General features: G+C 34.5%; 3 protein-coding genes across 7 annotated transcripts in view; 1 reads left to right on the top strand and 2 right to left on the bottom strand.

Annotated features, from left to right (window-relative positions):
* The window catches only part of LOC106052771 (helicase with zinc finger domain 2-like), a 68,187-nt gene extending 61,917 nt beyond the window's left edge, over positions 1 to 6,270 (bottom strand). Inside the window, exons 1-6 of one of the 2 annotated variants that reach the window (XM_013208209.2) lie at positions 6,169 to 6,270; positions 3,015 to 3,173; positions 2,543 to 2,576; positions 1,285 to 1,485; positions 970 to 1,006; positions 683 to 804 (exon numbers count right to left, since the gene is read on the bottom strand). In XM_013208209.2, the coding sequence (XP_013063663.2) occupies positions 683 to 804; positions 970 to 1,006; positions 1,285 to 1,485; positions 2,543 to 2,576; positions 3,015 to 3,076 (456 nt within the window). In that variant the 5' untranslated portion in view covers positions 3,077 to 3,173; positions 6,169 to 6,270. The remainder of the gene's footprint in view (positions 1 to 682; positions 805 to 969; positions 1,007 to 1,284; positions 1,486 to 2,542; positions 2,577 to 3,014; positions 3,174 to 6,168) is intronic. The other variant, XM_056021628.1, reaches the window with a different exon arrangement.
* The window catches only part of LOC106052772 (uncharacterized), a 26,792-nt gene extending 3,820 nt beyond the window's left edge, over positions 1 to 22,972 (top strand). Inside the window, exons 1-12 of one of the 3 annotated variants that reach the window (XM_056021629.1) lie at positions 5,118 to 5,390; positions 10,366 to 10,506; positions 13,527 to 13,625; positions 13,738 to 13,796; positions 14,681 to 14,781; positions 17,091 to 17,827; positions 18,860 to 19,004; positions 20,191 to 20,299; positions 20,421 to 20,522; positions 21,473 to 21,565; positions 22,594 to 22,738; positions 22,844 to 22,972. In XM_056021629.1, the coding sequence (XP_055877604.1) occupies positions 10,469 to 10,506; positions 13,527 to 13,625; positions 13,738 to 13,796; positions 14,681 to 14,781; positions 17,091 to 17,827; positions 18,860 to 19,004; positions 20,191 to 20,299; positions 20,421 to 20,522; positions 21,473 to 21,565; positions 22,594 to 22,738; positions 22,844 to 22,937 (1,722 nt within the window). In that variant the 5' untranslated portion in view covers positions 5,118 to 5,390; positions 10,366 to 10,468 and the 3' untranslated portion in view covers positions 22,938 to 22,972. Of the gene's footprint in view, positions 1 to 5,117; positions 5,391 to 6,665; positions 6,734 to 10,365; positions 10,507 to 13,526; positions 13,626 to 13,737; positions 13,797 to 14,680; positions 14,782 to 17,090; positions 17,828 to 18,859; positions 19,005 to 20,190; positions 20,300 to 20,420; positions 20,523 to 21,472; positions 21,566 to 22,593; positions 22,739 to 22,843 lie in introns of those variants that run through there. The other 2 variants (XM_056021630.1, XM_056021631.1) reach the window with 2 other exon arrangements.
* On the bottom strand, positions 21,814 to 25,713 carry LOC106052773 (serine/arginine-rich splicing factor 2-like). Of its 2 annotated transcripts, XR_001215118.2 has the most exons (3): positions 25,221 to 25,713; positions 24,720 to 24,963; positions 21,814 to 24,347 (listed from the first exon to the last, which is right to left on the bottom strand). XR_001215118.2 is itself a non-coding variant. In XM_013208215.2 (2 exons), the coding sequence occupies exons 1-2, from the start codon at positions 25,568 to 25,570 to the stop codon at positions 24,795 to 24,797; spliced, it is 519 nt and encodes a 172-aa protein (XP_013063669.1). In that variant the 5' UTR covers positions 25,571 to 25,713; the 3' UTR covers positions 21,814 to 24,794. The 2 variants fall into 2 exon arrangements, 1 of the variants encoding a protein (XP_013063669.1); XM_013208215.2 differs by having other exon boundaries at positions 21,814 to 24,963.
* Positions 25,714 to 25,737: the final 24 nt, after the last annotated feature.

Here is a 25,737-nt window from a genome sequence, read left to right as displayed (position 1 = left end):
AGCGTGTTGTCAATCTTTATTTTATCTCTATCTGAAGGATTAAAGAATTGTATTTTGTAAAATAAAATTCTGATAATCCTCCACTTAAACAAGGATCTCCGACATATGATTGGATACTGGGTCATCAGTTTAACTTCTGAAAATGCAAGATGTTTTGACCACCCACTTTCATTTTAATGCCACCTGACATGAAAGGATTGCACTAAGACAAATCCTAACAGAAGTATTGCATTTTTATGAAAAACAAACAAACAAACAAAAGATCTTGTCAAAGACAGGTACAGATGGCTAAATAGAACTTCAAATACAACCCCGATAGACAATGGTTCTGTCTGGATCAGAAGTGGGAAAATATGCAGGTTGTAACGTGGTCTGTGTAGCCACATGAAATACAGCACCCATTCTTAATCTGCATGCTCAAAGATTATGCCTTTATGTTGGCTGCAAACATTATTAGACCTACAGACCACAATGTGTCAAATCTTGAACATTCTTTCAACTGATTTGACCCCACATTATTTTTTTTACATTGAAACTTAATATTCATATTAGATTTTACTGCTTGAGAAAAAAAAAGAGATAAAGAGGCTTGTGTTACATTCATGTAAAAACATCAATAACACTTCTTGATAGAATAATAGAACAGTTAACAATCAAAAGTGAAAAATAAAACATAACTGACCTTACTATCTATAACCTTTCCTTGTAAAGCAACTTTTAAAGCCTCCTTGTGACGTCCTAATTCTTTTAAAGCAAGACTTTTGCGATAAAATGCTTTAATATTTTTTTCTTGTAATTCTAAAGCTGAAGAAAGAGAAAAGAAAGATTTCCCAAACAATTCTGCAAAAAATATTTTATTTTGGATAAACATTTTTAAAACAAAAAGGCTAAAAATCACTTAAGTATCCAATGAAAATGTCATTACTTAAATCTTTTACCCAGAGGAAATAAATGAAAGTAATAACTAACCTTTTTCAGCATCTTTAAGAGCACTTTCAAAGTCATTCTGAAAATAAAAGTGTTAACAATACTATAAGGTTTCTGAAAGGGCAACACAGGCATAATTAATTCTAAGCTTAAAAAACAATCTCTACGAAATAATCATAATTATTATTAGTCTCAATCTTAATCACTTACAACTTCTTTTTTTTTTCTTCAAACTTTTTTTTTTTCTTTTGTGTAAAAATTAACTTCAAACTTAATTTAATTATGTTTATAGTTAATATGTATTAACATGGCATTTATTTAGTTCTTTTCCGAAAGAGATAAAGCCATCAAACTTACTATCTTTATACAGCAGAGAGAGGCATTACAAAATAAAGTTGCCAAAAATTCTTTCTCTACACAATGATAAAAAGACTCTTCAAGTATGTCTGCTACAAACAGAGCATGGTGATAATATTCCCAGGCTTCTTTAAACTTTGATTCTTTAAATAACGTATTACCCTCATCTTTCAAGTCTTGCATTAAAATAAGAAGACTGCCCTAAAGAAAAAGAATTCAAGCAAGTAAATAACACAAAAAACATTAAGTTGAATAGAAAATTTTTAAACATATTTATCTATATTATTTCCTTTCTCAGCCTAAATAGATGACAACAAAATTTCATCTATAATTTAAAAAGTTGTATTTATTAACCTTTAGTCAGCCTTTTGCTGCTAAGCTGTTAGCACTTTTGCAGTCTATGCCAATGAAAAATAATGTGCTGTTTTTTTTTCAAATGTTCAGCACTGCCATACACAGTGTTGTGCTAGTGAATGGACCTCATTCACCAATCGTAAATAAACAACATTGAGCCACATGTTTCCCTTTCTCTTCTATACAAATTATAATCTAATTGTAATCAACAACGGTTATCACATGACAGTTTTTTCATTGTTTTATCAATAATTATCCGTGACTGTCGTTTTGGTGAATGAGGTCCATTAAAATTGGGGCTGACTGACAGTTTTGCGAAGGTGGGCACAAGGTCTACAGAGGAGTGGGTGTTTCTTCTTTTAATCATTTACAAAATAAACTGCTTAGACTCATTAAAAAAAAAAGTTCCCCTTTCAGACCTTATGGTCTATAGGGCAGATGATGTAAAGGTCATCTGTTTCTTTGGCCTACAGTTAACAAGGGTGTCATGCGGCCAGCACAACGACCAACCACCTTCACTTTTCCCTAACTAATGTCAGGTACCCATCAGAGCTGGGTGGACTCAGAGGCGCCCGAAGATCCCAAAATTAAAAATCCCAGTCTTCACCAGGATTCGAACCCCGGTTCGGAAGCCAATCGCTTTACTGGTCAGTCACCGCGCCCCCTTAGACCCATTAACCAATATACAATTCTAAATACCAAATTAATTCGAGTGCATTAAAAAAAACTTAAAAATTCAGTTTAAAAAAATTGTGAAGATGTAAGAAAGGAAGACAATAGAAAGAGTTGATGGCATGAATGTTTGTCACCATAGTTTTTATGTGTATTTAGGTTTTATGATACTGTTTGATTTATTCAAAACTTTTGGATATTACAATACAATGTTATTAGTCATCATACTCACCTTATTTTTGTTAATCTTTTGTTCTTCTTTATTTCTGCACAAAACGAAAAAAATCACTTAAAGAATACAATTTTGATTTTTTTAAATAAATAGAACAGGAAATAAATCTTTCTTTTTTAATCTGGTGTACAATAAGTAAGTTATTGAGCAGAAATATTGTTTAGACATGCCATGGCACCTTCATTCTTCAAAAAGATTAGATGAATACAAAAGCAATGGTTATCTTTTGATTAGAATATTTTTTAACATAGAATCTTAAAAAAGTCCAGTAGCTTATTGAGAATAAATGAAGCAGTATTTAACCATTAGTCACAAACTCAATGGTTAGGTACCGCCTTACAATTAGGTGGAATTTTCTGCTGCCAAATTAAAATGTGAACAATGTACCTTTAATATGACTGTCATGCAACAAATGTACTAACACAAGCAAACTTTAGGAAGTCTAAGAATAACAAAATTTATTAATACTTACTTTAATGCTGATAAGTATGGTTTGATACGCATCAATCGTGACTGCCTTGAATTTTCTTCCATTTCAATTATGGAAATGTATTGTATATATACTTTTTAGCTTTGATTGTTGCCAGCAGTAAAAACTAATGTAATATTTTATGAAAATCAACTTAACATCCTAAGATTAAAAAAATTTTGATAAATTATTTTTTTGAAATATAATATATACAATAATTGTATTAAATTTTACATATGAAAATAAACACTAATTTGATTATTACTTTTTATTCTTAAATTAGGATTCAAAACTATGCAACCATTAGTATTTTTTTTCTAATGGTGTTTACATTACTTGAGAAAAACAATCTAATACTGTTTAAGTTTTACAAGCCACCCCTTTACAACCCTTTCTCCTTTTTTTTTGGTTCCTCCTAAAATGTTATGGATTTAGTCCCCCCCCCCCCACCTCCATATACACACATTTAGGAATGTTGTCATCAGTTCTAGATCTAAACTCTAAGCCTTTTATACACACTCTCTCTCTTTCAGACAAACACAAACACACAGATTCATACAGCTTTTTTTTTTTTTTTTTTTTTTTTTTTTTTGAAAAATAAAAAAAAGGAAATATAATGTTAATTAGTTTTATAAAGTGTTATTGGGTTGTTGTTTTTTCCAACCATGCGTTCTCAAAATTCAAACTTTAAAAAATAAATAGAAAAAGACATTTTAAATTTTGAACCATCATGCTTTTTTTAAAAGTTATCATTTTGTGTTATTAAACATTTGTATTTCACCTTTTTTAAAACTATTGGGAAGAAAGAGGAGAATAATTCTGGAATATAGACAGCTGCTCATTTCAAATGTGCTTAGTTTTTCCAAGTACGTAGTAAATAAAACCTAGTTAAATATTTCATATTTTTATGGCAGCTAAGTGGGAGAATTAGTGATGAGTGAATGGACTAGTCTGTCAGTGAGCTTTGTTTTTTACCAATAAATGAATAAATATCTTATCTTATTAAATACAGAGGTTACTTCAAAAAAGAAGTTGATTACGTCCAACATGTCATGCATGTTAACCAATGACTTAAATTTTGCCAAGCATTGGTTTTCCTGGCTGGCTCAGGCAACCCATTCCATGCTCTAATAGCACTAGGGAAGAAGGAGCATTTGTACAAATTTGTCCTACCATATGAAACAACGAATGTGCCTTCATCTTTGTGTCTTTTTGAGTATTTTATTAGATTTTGTTTTTGTATTTGAAGATTATGGTTCACTGTCTTAAATGTAAAATTGCTACTTTACTTTTGAGTCTTCTCTCCTGAAGGCTTTCTAAATTTAGTGATTTTACTAAAGGTGTTACTCTAGTCAAATGTGAATATTCGTTTTTATGAATCTCACTGCTCTATTTTGGAACAGTTTCTTAATGTTTTCTTGAGTTGAGGGATCCCAAACAGAGGATGCATATTCTATTATAGGCCTAACCAAGGTTAAATAACATTTTAGTTTTATGTTCTTGATTAGTAGAAATTTTCTTTTAATAAACCCTAATGCTTTGATTTTTTTAATAGTCTTATCAGTATGGAGATTCCATGACAGTTTTCATTTATTATAACACCTAGGTATTTTGCATTGTATGTCTGTGTTACTGGTTTGCCATGAATAAGATAAGCAGAATTAATTTGTTATTTTTCTGGGTGGAAAGACATGCTTCAATTTGATCCCCATTTCTGTAATTCATCTAATTCTCTTTGCAAAATTTCTATATCTTTTGTAGTTTTTATTGCTCTGTATATTATACAATCATCTGCAAATAATCTTCAGGACTTTGTTCCTGAACTAATGCAATTTGGTAAATCATTTATAAATAAATGTAAATTAAAAATAAGTAGTGAACCTAAGACTTTTCCTTGAGGTACATCTGAGTTTACTGTTATTGGTGTTGATTTAGAACCATTTATTCTTACAGTTTATTCTCTCCCTATCAGAAAATCCTGAATCCACTGATGCATCGATGCCAAAATATTTTCATTTTTTAAGCAAATTATGGTGGTGAACTTTGTCAAAAACTTTAGAAAAATCTATTATCTAAACCTTTTGAAAAATCATCAATTAGTCCTATTAGTTGTGTTTCACATGATCTAAAGCCATGTTGGTATGGAGCAAGGACAATATGTTTGTCTAAATGATTTATGAGGTTGCTACATATTATGTGTTCTAGGATTTTACATGTGATGCTGGTTAGTGATACTGGTCTGCAGTTTCCTGGGTCTAATTTTTCTCCTTTTTTGAATAGGGGAGTGACGTTAGTTAAGAGATGACTGAAAAAGTATTTTGAACACTGGTGCTATCTCACTGCTTAGTTCTTTGAGTAATTTAGCTGAAATACTATCAGGTACAGATGCTTTATTTGGTTTAATGTTCACTATCAGTAGTATCAGTGATCACTAGCTTCAGTATCATCATCTCTAGCTCATCTACTAATCTAGAATCTTTAGATTCTAGTCTTAGTTCTAGAGTCTCTTATAAATACTATACGTCTAGAATTTTATTCTGAATGGCTAGCTAAGCCTGAGTAGCTAGAATATAATCTATCTCTGTCTGCTAATCTAGATAAGAATTTTGACTCATTAGAAGCATCATTAGTCTTAGATCTATTATCTATATTTATTAATCTTTATTCTTATAAGTGAAGTATTATAATCATTATAATGTCACTCTAATTAGTCTAATAAATAAGTTTAATAAGACATAGACTCTAGATCTAACTTCTATGTGACAGTGAGTCACAGTGTCATAAGTCATAAAATGATAAAACTTACTTAGTAAAAGTTAAAGACAAGATTGAAGAGTCAAGACTGTCACAAGACGTATCGTTTACAATGAATACATACTAACTAGACTATGAGTATGACTATGTCACTATCAAAGTATCATAATCATGACTATACTATGACTATACTTTAACGTTATACTTAATACTAGACCTATATGAGTATGATCATGATAATTAATAAGTCATTAATTCATTAATGATTTAATCATATTTAATGATAATGAATTAAATATTATTGATGTATATTCCGTATAATAAAGTAGATCTAGATTTTTAGATCTAAACTAGGTCTAGTTACTAAAATATATTAATTATTGTCTAATTTATAATAGATTACAATTATAAGCATGGCATTTTGTAAAGAAATGTAATATATATCTAAAGATTTTTCGTTTGGTGCTTGTTTACTTAAATTGTGAAAGGCATGGACATGGTCTACCATTTTAAGTGATCAAATTTATATTATAATTTCGACTTTTTGATTTTAAAATTGCGTTTTGGTTGTTCTTTGAAGCTGGAAGAGCAGGAAGGAGTGACAAACAAATTAAGTAACAATGTAATGACAGTAATGTACAAGTAGGGGTGGGTTGAATCAATGTAGGGCTTTTGCATATAGATCTACTATACAAATTTTAAAACATTTATTAGGGAGTTGGAATACGCTAAACTCTTATCTGCGACTCAAGTTTGTTCAACTGTTTTGTGTTCTTTCAGAATTGAAGATCAGATCTATTATACATCCGTATAAAAATTTTACTTCCCACAGATCTTTGGGGGGGGGGGGGGGAGGAGGAGGAGGTTTCGAAACATGGACGACAGTATAGAGGGCATACCACAATACCACACGACCAGGCAGTCATCTTTTAGCGGGTGAAAGAAATATTGCTTCATCAGTATGCAATGTAATTAGATCTATAATTTTTTAATTCATGTAGAATACAGCTGAGAGCTGGAGGCCTTCACCAGTCTGCACATGCACTCCCTTTATGTCATCTATTAGATCAGATAGATGATAGATCTATTCTATGCTAATGGTTATGGACATAACTCATGTTTCATATTTGTCTGTGGGCAATGTTGCAAACTCGACACATAATGAAAACTATACATGCGGCGAGGGCGGCCAAACCCTGATGACGGTGTTAAATCAAAGCCAACTGGAAGTCCAATACCTGATACATGGCAAGCCTTTCAACGCAAGGAAATCGACTCTTATAGGCACGTGGAATGTAAGAACCCTGAATCAATGCGGTAAACTGGCCCAACTTTTAAGAGAGTTTGACTCTTACCGGCTGGACATCCTTGGGATCTGCGAGATGCGGTGGACATCAAGTGGACAAATAATCAATGATGGCTAGACAATAATATATTCAGGACATGACAAGGAGCACATTGGTGGTGTAGGAATCATCATGTCTAAAATAGCAGTTTCAGCGCTAATTGCTTGGAAGCCGGTCAGTGACCGCATCATTACAGCTCGACTCCAAACAAAGCAAATCAAAGTCACTACCATCCAAGATTATGCCCCTACAGAGGATGCAGAAGATACCATCAAAGATAATTTCTATAATCAACTACAAACCACTCTTGATGAAACACCTACTCACGACCTAATTCTACTGATGGGAGACTTTAACGCCAAAATCAATCCCAACCGAACTGGCTTTGAATATGTAATGGGACCATATGGCTCTGCAGAAAACATCAGTGATAATGGCGAGCGCTTGATTTGTCTCTGCGCATCCAACAGCCTTTCAATTGGAAACACATATTTTAAGCACAAACAAATACACAAAAAAAACATGGCGATCACCAAATGGAGAAACCTTCAACGAGATAGATTACATTTGCATCTCCAAACGATGGAGGTCATCTCTGTTAGACGTGCGGACCCGCAGAGGAGCTGATATCGGCTCAGACCACTACCTTGTTCAGTGGCAAATGTAAGCTCCGATTGAAACGCCAACCAAAACGAGCCACACGACCCCGCCCATTTAATGTAGAGAAGCTTAAAGACGGCAATACTGCAGCACAGTTACAATTGAAACTAACGAACCGCTTTTAGGCTCTTGCAGATATATTGACCCTTGAAGAAGAGTGGGCCAACTTCAAAGATACCACTATTGGGTGCGCGGAAGAAGTTATCGGAAGGAGGCGAGGTTCATACAAGGAACGGTGGATACAAGACAGAACATGGAAATTGATAGATGAGAGGGAAGAGGCCAAACGTAGACGAGATCAGAAAAATGAAACACAGGATCGCAGCCTAGCGGAAGAAGCCTATAGGGAAGCAGATCTGAAAGTAAAGAGAAGCTGTCGGCGAGATAAATGGGACTGGATTGAGCAGAAGGGACAAGAGGCACAAGCAGCTGCAAGCAGAAATGACACAAAAACCCTCCATCGTATTGTCCGAGATCTCCCTGGAGCAAAGAGTGGACATGGGGCACCAATAAAAGACAAGCAAGGCAAAACTTTGTTAACGAAAGAAGAACAGGATGCAAGATGGGTAGAGCACTTTAAAGAGACCCTTAACCAACTGTCGCCAGACCTAACTTACATATTCAAGGACCCCTCTCCAAACAATGATCTCAAGGTCAAGACAGACCCAATAACTGCTGAGGAGGTTACCATGGCCATTGCAGTGCTAAAGAATAACAAAGCACCAGGACTAGACATGATATCAGCAGAAATGCTAAAATATTTGGGACAGTGCATTGTTAACAGAATGACTGATCTCTTAAATCTCTGTTGGCGAACTTCAAAAGTCCCAGAGGACTGGCAAAAGGAAGTGATTGTAAAGCTTCCAAAAAAGGGCAACTTGGCACACTGCAACAATTGGAGGGGCATTACTCTCCTCTCTGTCCCAGGCAAAGTTTTCAGCACTGTTTTGTTGAGACGGCTTCAACTGTCTGTAGATGAAAGGCTCAGAGAAGAACAAGCAGGTTTCCGAAGAGGCAGATCATGTACAGAGCAGATTTTCGTTTTACGAAATATCATAGAACAAAATCTGGAGTACCAACAACGGCTAACGATCAGTTTTGTGGACTTCAAAAAAGCGTTTGATAGTGTCCACCGAGAATCACTATGGAAAATAGTTAGAGAATACGGTATCCCAGAAAAAAATTCGTCCAGATCCTACGACACCTTTACAGTCAGTCTAGTTGCTGCATTAAAACAAAAGAGGGAACAACATAGTTTTTTACAATCGAGACAGGTGTGAGACAGGTGTGCATCTTATCTCCCTTCCTTTTCCTCCTAGCCATCGACTACATACTGAGGAGAGCAATGAACCAGACTGCCTTTGGTATTCCATGGCATGAACAACTCCGATTGACGGACTTGCACTACTCGGGGCTACAAATAAATGCATTCAAGAAATGACGGAGAGCCTAGACAGAGAGGCACCCAAAATTGGCCTCCGCATAAATTTGGATAAGACTAAAATTATGCGAGTGGGATATAAGGCAAAGGGTGTCCCCGTTAGACTTGGCGAGTCAAAGCTTGAAGAGCTGGACAAGTTCACGTACCTTGGCAGCATCATAACAAATGATGGAGATGCTTACCATGATGTAGCATGCCGAATAGGAAAGGCAGGGAGCATTTTTCAAAGGCTGCAGCCTATTTGGACTAGCCAAGCCATTGGACTCGAGACAAAAATACACAATCGTCATTCCAACTGCTACATATGCATGTGAGACGTGGAAGTCATCTGTCAAAATTGAGAAAAGACTAAATGTGGCTCAACAGAGATGGCTGAGACGGATTTTGGGAGTCAGTTACACAGACCGGATCTCAAACAAGGAAATCCTATGCGAACTGGAAGTCGAACACTTAGTGAGGTTGTGACTGAGCGTCGCATGAGGTTTGCGGGACATGTTCTACGTCAAAATGAATTACGCACACCAAGAGTTGCGATAACATGGAAGCCAAAACGAGGAAAGCGCAAACAGGGACGTCCTCGTATTACCTGGCGACACACCTTCATGGAGGACCTCAGAACCGTGGACACCAGGTGGAAGGAGGCTTCAGACATTGCCAGTGACAGATCATTATGGAGACAGCTTGCCGCCCAATGCGCCGAACGGCGCGGGAGGACCTAAGTCTAAGTAATATAGAATACAATAGAATTTATAATATTGTGCTTTTTTGTAAAAAAATAATAAAAAAAAATAGGTGCCGGTACTCAGTGACGGATTGCCTAACTTTTAACTACTAATAAATTAATTATAAACGTTAAAATCCCCCCCCCCCCCCCCAATTGAAAAAGGTGCCGGTCCGCTGGTACTTGTGCGTGCCGTCACAAAAAAAGCACTGCATTTACCGGTACGAATAAACTATTACCAAATCTAGATATCGTTTTTTTTTTTTTTTTAGATCTTACATCTAGACTCTATAAATTAAAAAAAATATGTTCAAACAAAAAATATTTATATTATATAACAAATATACATTAATATATCTATACATAGGCCTACTATCAATGATTAAAATATTGTCGAAATCGGTAATTGACTTTATTTGGCTCATTTTTTAGCACAGCCAAGGAAGTGGCAACTGATTTTTGACTGCTGAGCCAGTTTTTGTTTACCTACTCAACAAAGTCGAATTGCATTCTATGATGACACTGGTGACTGGAAATGGCAACTTTGTCAACGAAAACAATTTCAGATTTAAGGTATATGATGACTATATCTTGACGTTAGATCTTGATCTGCTATATTCTAAATCTATATGTACCTAGTATTTGTGTATTATGCCTTGTGTTTGTTAGTCTACTGGAATCATTTGAACCGTTTCCTTGGTTATTACTATTACTAGTATTAATAGCATGGGCGTAGCCAGGGGGGGGTTCTTGGGGTTCAAACCCCCCCCGAAATGAAATCCCCCCCCCCGCAGGGGGGGGCGGAATTAAGTGACTGATTTTTGCTTTCATTTTGTTTATTTTAGGTGAGATTTTAATACTAAATCATGACTTACCACAGCACAGCCGAGGCAGTTTTGAGTTAAAAACCCTCTAGCAGGGGGTTTTGAGATTTTAAAAACACCTATCAGGGGGTTTTGAGATACAAATCCCTCTACCAGGGGGCTTTGAGTTTAAAACCCCCTACAGGGGGTTTTGAATTTTAAACCCCCCTACCAGAGGTTTTTGCAGTTAAATCCCCCTCTTCTATAAAACTAAACAAAAAAAAATGCAAACAACAATCCCCAAATTCCAACAGCACAGTTGAGGAAGATTTTGATTTTAAAACCCCATCCAAAATTTACGATAACCCCATCTTCAATATACAAAAAGCAAATTACACACTCAAAATTCTATGAGCGTAGCCAAAGGGGTTTTGAGTTTAACCCCCTCCTCCTTCCAGTTGGGGTTTGAAGCTAGAAAGTACCTCTTCAATATAAAAAAAAGCAAATTACACACTATAAAATCTATGAGCGTAGCCAAAGGGGTTTTGAGTTTAAATCCCCCTCCTCCAGATGGCTTTTTCTTTAAAGTTTAAAACCCCTCCAGATGGTTTTGAGTTTAAAATTCCCCTACAGAGCGTTTCGAGTTGAAAACCTCTCTCTTCAATATTATTTTAAAGCAAACTACAGTCACCAAACTCTATGATCGTAGCTAAATGGGGTTTTAAATTAAAAACAAAACAAAAAAAAAAACAGAGATTTTTTAGTTTAAAACCCCTCAACAGATGATTTGACGAAAAAACTTTCCTTTTCGATATAAAATCTAAAGCGAAATAGTGGCATGTAATTCCAAGAGCGTAGTCAAGAAAGGTTACAAATTTCTAACAGTGGCTTGGGCTCCATTAATTAAGTGTGAATAGTCTTCTGCCGAAATTGAAAATTATTAAATGTGTCTCAACAAAGATGGCTAAGACAGATTTTAGGAGTCAGTCATAGAGATCGGGTCTAAATCAAAGAAATCATATGCCGAACTGGGAGTCGAATCCTTAGTAAGGTTGTGACAGAGCGTCGCATGAGGTTTTGCGGGACATGTTTTCCGACAAAATGAATTACGGAAAATAAGAGTTGCGGAAACAGCGAGAGGGTCTAAGTCAGTAGGAATAGCACATTAGGTTTTTGAAATAAAACTTTTTAATAGCAAGATAATGCACTGTAGATACCTCAGAATATGCATTTTGTTGGCTTTCAGTACCAGAAATAGTGTTCGGCGGCGGGGCATCGCCCCGCGCTACGGGAGCTCTGCAAACTCCCTCAGACCCCCTTGCTAGCAAGGGCGGGGAGTCTACAATAAACAATAAACGTCTTCCGAAAGGGTCAGAATGTAATAAAGATTTATTATGTACACACACACACACATATATTTTTTTTTCGCGGGGGGGGGGGGGGGTCGGGGGGGGGATTTCCCAAAACCCTCCCCGAAAAAAAATCCTGGCTACGCCCATGATTAATAGTATAGTTACTATATAGTATAGTATTATATAATTATTAGGCAGGGCACTTCTTCGCATCGACTTGGACTTTGGTGACTTGGGGCATAGAATTCTTGACAGTAATGACAGTGACAGTAACTGGTTCGAGTGACTGCAGTAATTTCCAGTAACCCAGTGTTAACCCGTCTTTCTCCATTTTTCTCTGCATTTTGAGCCTTTTACCTTGACTAGAGTCTAGAGTCTCTTTCAATGGCAAGCCTGTCCATTTCTTGATGTTGACTTCCCATATCTCTTTCCCTGTCTGCCAATTTAAGGAAGTCGTTGTCTTTCATATGACTATGCCATCATCAAGTCAGCTAGCTCTTCCTATGACGACTATGTGCCTGCTAAACCATATGTCTTATGTGTATAATGGATATCAAAATAATTGAAACATGTCTTTCTACCCAGAAAATGCTTAATAAACAGTAAAATACTCTAATACTGAATTAAACAATTAACTTTTGAGTTAAGAGTAACGGTTACAAAAAAGTTAAAACAAAACAGTTACACAGACTAAAAACTCAAATGAAAAGTTATGAAATCCCCATATTGATGAAATTATTTTTTTAAAATCTAACAAAGCTTAAGGTATGGCCTTAGGGTAAATTAAACATAGTTATCAAATTAAAACCAATTAGAATTTAAATTATATCCTCTGCATTGTTGGATACAGAACTTTTCAGTAGAATTGAGGCAATGTTTTTCCAAACCCTAAACCAGTCGACCCTATTAACCATATGTGTTAACATATATATATATAATATACAGTCGATGACCAGTCATTTCATCTTTGGTCACTTCATCCCTGGTCATTTCATCCCCAATGAAATTTTTTTTTCTTAGTCATTGTGTAGTTGTGCTGTTAAGGCTTCGCTTTTAAGCCCTCTCTAGATCTCATTTATTTAAAATTATTATTTAGAATGGTTTTTTGATATTTTTGACAGTTATTATAGTATTTGTATTGTAGCCTCCTCTCTTCATACTTGTTGAGAAATGAAATAATATATGCAAATAAGTACATATATTGTACTAAAATATATGATATATTACTATTATCCAGTATATCAATATTTGGCATTTCAGAAAACAAGTATTAGGTGATGTGAACAGTGATAAAACTTAACTAGATAAGGGTTTGGTAGAGAGTCAGAACAAATTCCTTGCTCTAATCTGTTTAATGCCAAGTTAATTGTTGTTGACATTAACCCATCTAGTATAGTTATAGTTAAGTGACAATTTTAATTATTTTTTTTTTTTTTAGATTGCATACATTTCTACACCAGATGATTAAAGTAGTGAATAAAAGTCAAAAGCTTGTGGAAGCAGAATGTGAGATGATTAGAAGTTTGTTAAAACCCTGGTCAGTGTCGTTTTTTTGAACTTTATTTTCATTTTATTTATGCAGAATTTACAATGTAATTAATATAAATGTTTCTATATTTGTTATTTTAATATTCTTTATATTCTTCCAGGCCTATTAAAAAGAAAATGATTGAAGCCCCAAGTGAGACGACTAACCAAATATACAATGGTAGCTTACTAGATTATAGCCGTCTCATTTCATAATGAATAAGTAAAATTAAAAAAAAAACTTTTTAAAAAACAAAGATTATTTTGAGTGAAATTGCATTCAATTATTTTGAGTCAATCATGTAATTAATTTTTAATAGATCTAGACTAGCAATAACAATTTTGTGCAAATGGAAATATTTTGATTAATTGTTTTTGTTTAGTACATCTGATCTTTCATACTTATGGAATGCTCAGTGCACTATGGACCAGTTAAAAGGAGAGGGTATCTGAGAGATGGTTTCAGTGCTGCTTTTTCAAAAGCAATTCAAACAAAAAAATAGTTGCTTGAGTCTGAACTGAAATCTGAGATTTTGAGCCTCCATTATGAAAAGCCTACATGCTACCTACTAAGCTATTCAAGTACTTATAAAAATAGAAGGTTTTATAGACTATTGTTAGTTTAAAATTTTAAGTGAACTACCTAATGCTCTACACAATGCTATCTCCCCCTAAGCTTAGTACATTTTCTATATAAAACAAAGTAATTAATTACAACAAAATGATAAATAAAATTCTTTTTTATATTGATTCATATTTTGTCACCAACAATTAATAATTTTGTGAAGTTTCAACTTGATATGAGAAGCGGGAGAAATAATGTGTAAAAAATTCCACCCAGACAGACAGACAGACGAAGTAAGTTAATATAAGCTTTATAAAAACTAAATAAAACTTCTTATTAAACTGAGTTCTGGGAGTCAGGGTTAGATAAAATTTAGTTCCATAAAATTAACCAAAGCAGCAATAAATGCACATTAATTTCTTTTATACTGCTATTTAGTTTGTTTATGTAGTACTTTTGTGCAAGTGTTTTATTCATAGTTAAATAATAATCACTACCAGGCCAACAAGCAGATGTGCTCAGCACTGAGGAACAACAGGCCTTGTCTCAAGCAGAGCAAATACTATCCAAAGCAAGAAAAGCTTTGGGTACCACCATAAATGTAATTATTCTTTGTGGTGTCATTTTTACTTTTATTATTCATTATGTTATTAGTGCTGAACATTTTCTAAGGCTCATTTAAAAAAAAAAAAAATATATATATATAATTGGCTCTTAAAAACAACTTTAAGAAATTATCACTCGTAATATTTAAATCTCAGTTTTAGGTAACACACTCATAATATTCAAATCTCAATTAGTTTTAGATAACGAGTTACTCATTATGCTAGATGTATGACTGAAAATATCAAAAGTCTAAAGGTGGTTCACAAATATGGTAATTACTCTAATTATTCAGTACTGCTTCATTATTTATTTTAAAGTGAATTATCGCTGCACTTTTGTCACTTTGATATAATAACTTACAATGTTCCTTTGAGAAAGTTTATTATACCTTGTACCTTTCTGTTGGTACATAAATCTTCTGCTTATGGTAGGGGCTAGCTTGGGATTTAAATCTTGCACTATTAAGTTTTTTATTTAAAAACTCTTGCAATACAACCAGCAAGTCAGTTTGGGATAACAATCAACTCAATGCTGAAAAAACAACATTACTCATATTGAAACTAATTTTTAAATCAAAATTCATTCTTTAACATTACCCACAAGAAAAATAATTAATTAGTATAAGTGCTTTGTTATAAATTAATATATGAGTGCAGTATTTCACATGACCATGCAAACCCATTTGCAATCTGCATATTTTGCCACATCAATACAGACAAAGCTGTTGTCTGCGGGGCTCTACAAAAGTTGTCTTCTGCTAGGGCCCTTCTTTGTCCTGTGACCTTCCAGAAAGCTCTCCAGCTGTCTCTTTCAGACATGGCCGATGGAAGTTTCTCCTCATTTTATCTCTCTTTTTTTTTATTCTCTTTAAAAACTGAGATGTCAATTTCATAATGAAACTGTAATACAGATCAGTCAACATCTGCAAGTCTTAAGGACTTGTTAGTTCTACTTTTTTATATAGATTGTGCTTGTATAGACATTATTGACTATTTAATCAATTTGCAAATTGGCACCATATTTTCCTTTATTGTGTCACATCCTCATTCTCAATTGGACCTAGTTCTAAGAAACAAAAAATATAAACACTATTCATTGTTAGCATTGAAGCTTAAATAAATAAAACAACTGTAATTTGGCCTTTGGGCAAACTGGGCTCTATAGCCTTGATCAGCAGCAAGCCTCGGAGATGGAACTCTAAAATAAAAACTAATTTTAAGGCTATCTTCTGTGTCACTGTCAGCATTTATTATAAAGAGTTGTATTGGCATGTGCTAATCAATCATTTTTTTTAAATATTGTTACGAATCTCACTATCCAGGCTCTCTGCAAACTGCACCGTACACCACCAACGTAAAGAACTTGACAACTCAGGGCTCCAAAGTAACGTAACACTTTAATAGTTGAATAAATAACAGCCAATACTGTACAATTGGCAACACGTACACTGTACAAATATCTCTCCGATAACACCGTTCCGCAGTATCAACTCTTGCACTGGCCTCTCCGTCTCGTTCCGGGCTTGCACTGGGTTCAACAGTTCAGGACTGACTTCACACACTAGGCTCGTTGTGTCGGACTCGATCGCAGACCAAGATCAAGACGCCAGCCTTCTCAACTGTACTTGACAGTACTCCGCACTGAACCGTCGAAATGCTCCGTACAGAACCACACCGCTGAACTGTGCTGTAGTCGACCGGACTGTAGTGAACCGGGCTCTGAACCCCTGCCGTGAACCTTGCTGTATTGAGCCCCTTATCTCGACCGTCTTGACTGCGAAACTTCCGCTCTTATATAGGGTCCCTACTGGCCTTCTCGAACCGGACAGAACGCCTCTCGACGTTTCTAGGTGGTCAGATGACTATAACTCTCGTGACGCTCCTGAGCTCTGTTCACGTCGGCGATCCTTCCCGAACTGTCCTGTTGACCCTCGACTCGGCTGACAGTCGTAACTCGTCACGCTTGACCGCTCGTCTAGCGCTGGCCTGTGGCAATTTGCGTCGGCTGACTACACACACACACCACTACCCCCATCTGTGCCACCACCAGGTTTATAACAATATGATATTACTTTTTAAAATATATCCTTTTATTGGCTTACTATTACTGTTTTGTAGAATAGTCATTACTATTGCACATTATCTAATAAGCTGATAATATACTCTTTAAAACTTTGAATATTTTTTTTAACATAATTATATACATGAGTGTATATTGATATTTTTTCAATTAGATCGAGTTCAATTGATAAAATACATTTTCTAAATTATCTAGTCATTAATTCTCCTTTTTTTCTTTTCTTAGCTGAAAGATCCAATCAAGACATCTGAACAAGATACAGTTAGCAACAAGGATGTTCAATATGATCAGACAGTTAAAGAAACATTTAGTGAACCTTTACAGAAGACTCAACAAAAGGATCATATAACTCACAATAATGATAGACTAGAAGAGAAAAAAAGTTTTGTGAATAGTTCTTGTGGGCAGTTAAAAAAGGAGAAATCAATTCATTCTGCCGCTTCAAAGAAATCTGGCACATCAGCTGAAGTGCTTTTAAAGAAAGAAAGCCAAAGGACGAGTAGACCCCTCTCTCAAGGCTCAAATCTTTATTGCAAACCTCAAGTTGTAAACAAAGGTTACATTGCAGCACACTTGCTTGCTCCTTTTAAGACTGACCCCAATATTAAAGTACCAAAGCACAGCAAGTATAGAACACTTTCTAAAGAAATTCAGACTAGTAAATCTGCATCAAAGAAAACAATTCAGAGTTCCAAGGTACTTCCTGGCATTGCCCAGTCTAAAATTTCCTCTCAAGATAGTGAGAGTAAAAGATTAGCTCCCAATGCAAATAACAATGCTAGCTCTGGATCGATTGACCTTGAGAGCTCAGAGGTTATTGTGAAAAGGAATCTATTGCCTTCAAACAGAAATGTTTCTGAACCAGTTGCCAACAGTATTGTTCAAGAGAGTCAGTCAAATGTTATACAGTCTCAAGAAGAGTCACTTCAATCCAAATTGGCGTTTACTCTTCAAGAAAATGGGTAAAAAAAATCTTATAAATAAGCATGTAAAACCCATTTCAGACATTCCGATCAATAGTGCATATGATATAAAATATAAAGAGCATTTGTTTCTAGGCTGATGGTTAATAAGGGTGTCATATGGCTAACTCTTCAAAATATCTAGAATTTCTTTCCACAATTTTATATTTTTAAAAAAAGCTCTGCTTTGATCAAAAAAATTTTTTTATACTTAATGCATTCTAAAGGGAAGTCGTGTATTGTATATATATTGTGCACCAATTGATAGGAGACTTGTATCTTCTCTGTGATCCTAAAATTGTACCCCAACTGTTTTCAATTTAAAGTCGTAATAATACTGTTTTTTCACAAATGACTGTCTTATTTGGTTGCCAATGGTATTACTAGCAGAATTTAGGCTTTTATTATATTTAATTTTTTAATGTTCAGATTGGGAAATCGGGCTATAATGTTGAAATTTAAATTTACTACAGATGTGAGCATGGTAAAATATTGACAAGGTTTTTTTTGCTGATACTTTAGGAGAATATTTTACTTGGTACAGGTAGTTTTAATCTTTGTTGTAATTTTTTGGTAATATGAAAGTGTGGACAATTTCATTGTTCTCTTTAACTATTGAAACAATGCCATTTTCCTTCTGAAAGCCAATCATCATTTCTTTTTGTGTTCTTTATTCACATTTAATTTTAAAAAATTATCATTGAGGTATTTTCAAAATTGTTTTTATGTCAATATGTCTGAGCTCTTGAGAGCAGGTATAGATTTAATTTTCTCTTTTCTGTCTCTGTGGTCTTTTTTTTAAATTTGTTATGTTTGTATCATTAGGTTTTCCTGCTTCTTAGACACTAAAAATGTCTTGTATTTTAGAATGTGAAGAAAGATATATTCTATTTAAATTATGAAAACAGAATACATGTGTTACAGTGACTTTTTTTTTTTTTGTATTATCAAAAAAAAAACTATTAGTTAAAACTTCAATCTACAACAAGATTTGTTAAAAATCCTAGATTTTACCATTTGATTTATTTTTAGCACAAGCTTGAAGCTGCCTTCTAAGTTGAACCAGTTAGTTCGCAAAAATCAGAAGCTAAGAGAGAAATTTTCAGTTGCAAAGATTCATAGAAAGGTCACAGAAAATGGTGCAGCTGAGCAGTTTATCAATAAACTTGAAGAAGAAGTAAGTAGTGAATACAACTATTTTAATTTGTATAGAATACATTTCTAGAATTAATATAGAGCTCATTCCTTAAATTAATGTAGAATTCATTACTTTTCATTTTTGTGGCATTAAAAAAAAAAAGTAACTATTACACTTTATTGCAATGACAAAAATGTATATACCAGTATAGCAAGTTTGTCATGGTCACCTTATTATTTCAATATTGCCCTCCAAAAGTAACCTGCATGAAAGTATGCTGGTCAAACACATGGGATGATGCGATTAGTCAAAAGGCATTCATTTTAGCTTTTTTCTCTTTTTTCCACAATTCCATCAAGTGGAGTTAGGGGCTTTGTCTTTTAAAGCTAGACTAGTAGCTTGTTAGGTAAGGCTAAAATAGTAGCTTGTTAGGTAAGGCTAGACCCGGGTATGCTATTCTGCCTCAACGTGGCACCCGGGCGGAAACGATTACTTGCGGAAGTAATTAGGCTAAATGAATAGCAAAACAAAACTCCTGTGGGAGTGTCCAAGGGAAGGCGAGAGCTTTCCCATTGCACAGTGTGGTGTTGAAAGAGAGCTTCCATGTCCCTGTCGATAATCCATGCGCCGTTCCTCAAGGGACCGTTACACTAATGGCGAGTCCTGCACGGTTAGTTTGGTACAACATAGGAAAATGGCGGAGGTTCTTGGTGTACTCGGCCTCTGGCCATGCATTCTTGTCCATGCACCCGGAGTGCCAGATATAACGGAAATAGCAATGCTTTACATAGGCATTGACTTGGATCTCTTCCAGACTGAATGGTTGTTCAAGCAGGCTTACGCGCCTAGAGCTCGAAGGCTCAACTCTTTTGACCATCATACGGTAAGACTAGACTAGTAGCTTGTTAGGTATATCAACCATGTGCCTCTTTGTTTAACTATTCCATTTTTCACTTTATGATCTACTTTTTATTTCCCTCCAAACTTTTCTCTATCTGTTGCTCTTGGTTTCATTAGACGGCCATAATAGTTCAAAGTTTAAGTACCTCAGCACTGAATGGATGCCTGGTCATGCAGTATGCATGCTGGACTGTCATTCGGCCATCTTAAGGATCCTGGGTTCTGATCCCGTCCTGTGGCAGGTGTGGACTAGGTTGTAGATTATATATATATACACACACACATTATGATTTCTGATATTAGACATATTTTGCTGTCATTGCAGACTGAAGTTGGCCAAGAGTTGTGGACAAGAGTATGTGCATTAACATGTTTTAAATCTCACAAAATCTTAATGGAAACACTGAACTCTCTTCATTTAGAACAAATAGAAGGTTGTTAATATTTCACTGTTATTTCATACACTTTTAAGCTATTAATTGCATTTTACATAAACGTCTCAAGCTAATATTGGTAAATTCTTTTCATTGAGACTAAATTTTTTATTTTAATTAGACAGCTCGCCCCAGTATACTATGTACAGAGCTAAGAGAACATTAGAATTTGTATTGTCAGTTTTCGCAGAGCTGCAAAATGAAGCTGATTTTTTTTGTAAAGGTAAATATTTCTGAATCAATACCATGTCACTGTGGGGTATTTAGTTTTGATCTAAAGAAAACTTTTTTTTTTTGGGGGGGGGGGGGGGGGGAATTATTACAGACACAATTATATTAAAAGTATCATTATCACCAGTTTTCTAAGTTGTCATAGCTAGGAATGTTAATGAGGATATGCTTCCATAGTATTAAACTCTTTCTCTCCGTAATTATTTACCACATTCTGGTGGAATCAACGCTGGTATTGTCAGTTAGGAGAGAAAGAGTTAAAATACCTATAAATGATATTAATCTGAGCAGCACCCGACATTCTCATGTAGCTTTAAATAAGCCAAAACTGCTTTTACTGAAAGCTAAGGGACATGAATACCTGGCACCCTCTAAATCTGCGAGCTTAGGTCATTCCATCTAGGAAAGGGGGTACACTAATTTACTAAGGCTTCAAAAGTTAACCTGAAGGTAAAATCAGTTGATTCACTTAAAATGCTCCAACTGTGGTATTTCCTCTGCAGCTCTTGCAACTGGGTTGGTGCCAAGAATATTCATATTGCAGAACATTCCTTTCCTTGACATGACACCATAAAGGTCAAGAGGGACTATGTATCAGTTGCATGATACAGTGTTATCATTAGATTTGAAGACAATAATAAGAATGCCTTATTATTATTTTTACTGGTAACTGGAAGTTCCTATGTTTGCCTACCTAGTAATAGTAGAGATGTGGCATTTTCATCATTTGCTAAATGATTACATTATGTTACTTAATGTGTGATATTTAAATAACAATTAACTTATAACAAAATGCTTAACTGTCTGCAGCTAATTGTTTATCTTTTTTTGGTAAAAAATATTGCATTACCAGATATCTGCTCTGAATTCTTATAGTGTTATCACAAGTAGTATTATTTGAACTCAGTTTATTAGTTGTGATCTTTTTTGTCTCTCTCTCAGCCAACTTTAAGAACATATCAAATTCCAATCATAATGTTAAGCAAAATCATGATCTGGATGTGCCATGGCTAGACACTGGACAGCAAGCTTTAGGTAGGGTGCATTTAAAACTGTTTATGTTAAATAACTATCAATCCTATTTAGTACCATTAATTCCTGCCTAAACTTAAAAGTAAAGATGAAAAGTTAAGTTGTAATGAGCAAAGTGATTGAACAAGACTGAACAATTGTAAATATTCACTGGATCTGATTAATTATTTTATTAATATATTACCATGTGTTGCTCAGAATACTGTACTACCTAAAGGATTTGAAGTAAACAAATTCAATGACAAACAAACTAGATACTTAGCAATTTATTAACAAAAGTAAATGATAATCATTATCAACTACAACTTTGTTAACATAAACACTGAAGTTCAGTTAATATAAATTCAATGTCTTAACAATATAAAACTCACAACACAAAGTTCTAAATACATGTATTGGTAAAACAAAAACCATGAAAGTACACTTAACAAGTTTTGCTGTTAACATTAAATTTCTAGTATTGATAGCTAAGAGAATGAATGAGAACAGTTAAAGTAATTTTCAATCACTTGTTGAACATTATGTGGAAAGAAATTGTTGGTACAATGTCAAAACTGGTTAATTGTAGAATCATGTTTTAAAAATTCATTACCATTTAGGTACAGGTAAACCAAGATTAACAGTACCAGTATATTAGTGATGACAGGTGATATGTGGTTCACTATGGATTCAATGTCTTCCATGTACATTTTTTTTTTTAATTCATGGGTTGTAATACAAAGCAGACCTTTCGTCTCTGATGTGTTACCAGTACTTTTTACCAATTTACTTTCTTTTTTTTTTTTTGTGCAAAAACTAAGTATAATAAAACATTAAAATTTAAAGTAGTCAAGGCTGACTGAAAATATTAAACAGTAAAATATTTAAATATAGTAAGTGGAGGAAATTATAGAAACTCAGCCCTACAAGTTTACTAACTTTTGTGTCCTACGTATAAATGTTATTTAGAATCTAGGCTTTGTAGCATATCAAGCTCTAAACTCTTTTCAATTACCGGTACTGGTATTATAACATTTTTATTTTACCCACAGCTAGAAATTATGCACTTCAGTGTTACTTAAACGTAGACAATCAATGGACTGATCTCAAGTTCATAGAAAACTACCTTCAAGTTCAAATTTTAATGACTGAACTAGTGCTTACAGAATGGTCACAGGCTCTTAGATCCAATAAACTGTAATTCATTACCTTTTTCATATTTACTATTAATTTTATTATATCTTTTAGCTCATAAGCAGCTTGTTTTACAGAACTAAAATTATTTTGTTAATATCTTTACAGAGACCAAAATTCTGTACAAGCACTGTATGGCTTAATGACTGCAAGTGGACAGTGTCTACCAGCATTTGTCATAAATGAAGGAAGTAAATGTTAGCCATATGTCAAAATTAAAGAAAATGTATTCAAAGATTTATAGTTTTTTTTAATGCTTTACATTTTTAAAAATTTATTAAAAAATAAATTTCTATCTTTATAATTCAACAAAAAATATACCACACAAAACCTATGACAGTACCATTACGGTACTCCAAAATATTGAATTTTATCCACATACCTCTTAGCCCTAATCAGTAACTGCATTCCAAAATAAACCAGTTCTGTCTGACTGTAATACAGCCCATGAGCTAATGACAAATTTTAAATACCAGGTACCATTACCGGTTTTGAGTCCATTTGGAAATAAAAAAAAAAAAAAAGCTAGCAAAACTCAACTAATGTGTAATGCTTCAAATTAGGTATGCACTCTTGTTCAGTAGACTGGTACTTGCACTGTTATGGACAATAATTCTATTTAAAAAAAAAATTGTATGATACATTATCTTGAAAATTTTAATTATATATAACAGAAAAAAAGAACCTGAAGGTCGATATCCACTAAAAAAAGAATTTTACCATGATTAAAACAAATTAGTAAACAAACAAAACATCTGTGTGGCGAATTGTTAAATCTATGATGTACTGGTACCTGTTACTTAACTCTGGTTCACATAAACACCTGTAAGTGGATAAACACCTGTAAGTGGTGATACTGCATATTAATTTGAAAAATGTCCATAAAACTGAAAGCATAACCGTTTATATTACACAATATTCCACATTGAATAGTGCAAGCAAAAATTGTTTAAAAAATTGCAGTGAACTGGAAATGACAAGTTTTGCGGAAGTCAAATTCCACATATTAATTTACCCTAATAAACCCTAACAAATTTTTTTATTGAAACTATGGGTACCGGTTAATCAAGTGGTATTTAAATTTACTAGACAAAGTAGGTCAAAAAGATAAAGTACTACAGCACACACAAGACAACTTGTTACAAAATTTGTTGTGGTAATATTAAAGGGCTATCGGGGGTATAAAAAATTCCACTGCCAAATAAATGGGGTATTGAATAATGAGATGAACACTACAACCTCTCTCTGTACAAGTTTTCTAATTGACATCTTACAATGACATCAAAGGCAGGAAAGTCAAGTTTTATAAGGTGCCGACTGCAATCATAACTCTGCTTACTTCTTCATGCCTGGACAGAAAACAAACCAATCACACCAGCAACTGGACTGCATAAACAACATAGCTGCAGGCTGCCTGCTGTACCGGTCAACAATTATTACTGCATGCTTATAGTCTGGCACCCTTCACTCCACCCCGCTGCTATCTTTTTAACAGCTACACCCGACAGCAACATTCGGCAACCACAGCAGCAACAGTTACAGCAATCTCTGAACTGCACCGCCATATCACCACTGTCTGCCACAGCAACTAATAACCCCGCCTTACCAGCTCCTACAATCATAGGAAAATAAAAAGAAAGAAGATTAATATTTACACTTTTTTTTTTTTATTTTCAAAACTCAAAAATGAGTGTAATGAGGTTTGTAAAAAAAAATAACTGTCAATTTTACTTGTTTAAAAAATATAAAAAAAAAATTTTAAAAGAAGAATATATCTCAATAATTAACAGTACATCTAAAAACTTTTTTTTCGGACAACATTGATGAAGCTCTTACACAGAAATGAAGAGATGGACATGATTACACATTTGTTTTGTATATTTATAGTTCATATGTTACATGAAACGAACAGTATTTACACTTTAAAAAAAAAATTCAGTTCAATGACAATGTATTTTAACAGCTTTTTTTTTTTTAGAAGCACCTTTTGTTAGGATGGTGGGTCTCAAGTCTAACGAAGCTGCTAAAATCTGGTGTACAGTAACATCTCATGTAAAAATCAGTCTGAAGCATCAGCACCATTCTGATCAAATGAACGAGATCGACTGTGTGAAGCTGCTTGCTTTCCCCGACTTCTGCTCCTGGAACGACTGGCAGATCGACTGCGAGAGCGAGTTCCAGACCTACTACGTGAACGTCTTCGCCTTCTGGGAGAGCGTGATCTAGACCTGGAAAAAAAAAATAATACCATATTGTTAGAACTAAATATGTTTATGAACCAAAATATAATTGCTTATAAACTGATTCTAGTAATAGACTGAGCCATTCAACATCTAAAATTACAATATAAAAATTTTAGTATCGGTACAGTGACTAAGTCTAAGTCTTAGACTAGATCTGATACCTCGACATCAAATACTTTTGTAATCATCAAAGACAGCATCAAGACCATAAAGTCTAGATCTAAATCTATTCTAGAACATACCTTCCCCTCTGTCCTCCACCGTAGCCCCTTCTTTGAGGACCTCGTCTGTGTGGTTCCGTAGGTCGTCCATATCTGGCCATCTGACATCTTATTTCTCTGCCATCTAGAGTAGTACCATCCAGTGAATCCATCGCGTCTTCTGCATCCCGTTTATCGTAAAACCTTACAAATGCAAAACCTCGGCTTTCTCTTGTAAACCTGTCTCTTGGAATGTAAATATCTCCCACGTCGCCAAACTTTTCAAAGGCACGACGCAGATCATCAGGCGTTGTTCTGTACGTTAAATTGTCGACTTTAAGTGACACCATTCCTTCTATGGCAGGTGGTCCACGGCCATATCCTCCACTCATGTTTGGAGATGCTTATTAATAAAATACTCTTTGCCAATGTAAACAAAACAATCAAAAAAGATAAATTAGTTCAACCACGCTGTAACGGTAGGTCTTTTAGGAAACAGGCTTACCGTGGAATGGAGGCGGGCTAAAATGCGCATGCGTACATTATTAATATGAGTGCC

The sequence above is a fragment of the Biomphalaria glabrata genome, chromosome 2 (assembly GCF_947242115.1).
Source record: "Biomphalaria glabrata chromosome 2, xgBioGlab47.1, whole genome shotgun sequence".
Lineage (NCBI taxonomy): Eukaryota > Metazoa > Mollusca > Gastropoda > Planorbidae > Biomphalaria > Biomphalaria glabrata.
Note: the sequence above shows the minus strand (reverse complement) of the source record. Positions and strands in the feature narration are given on the sequence as shown.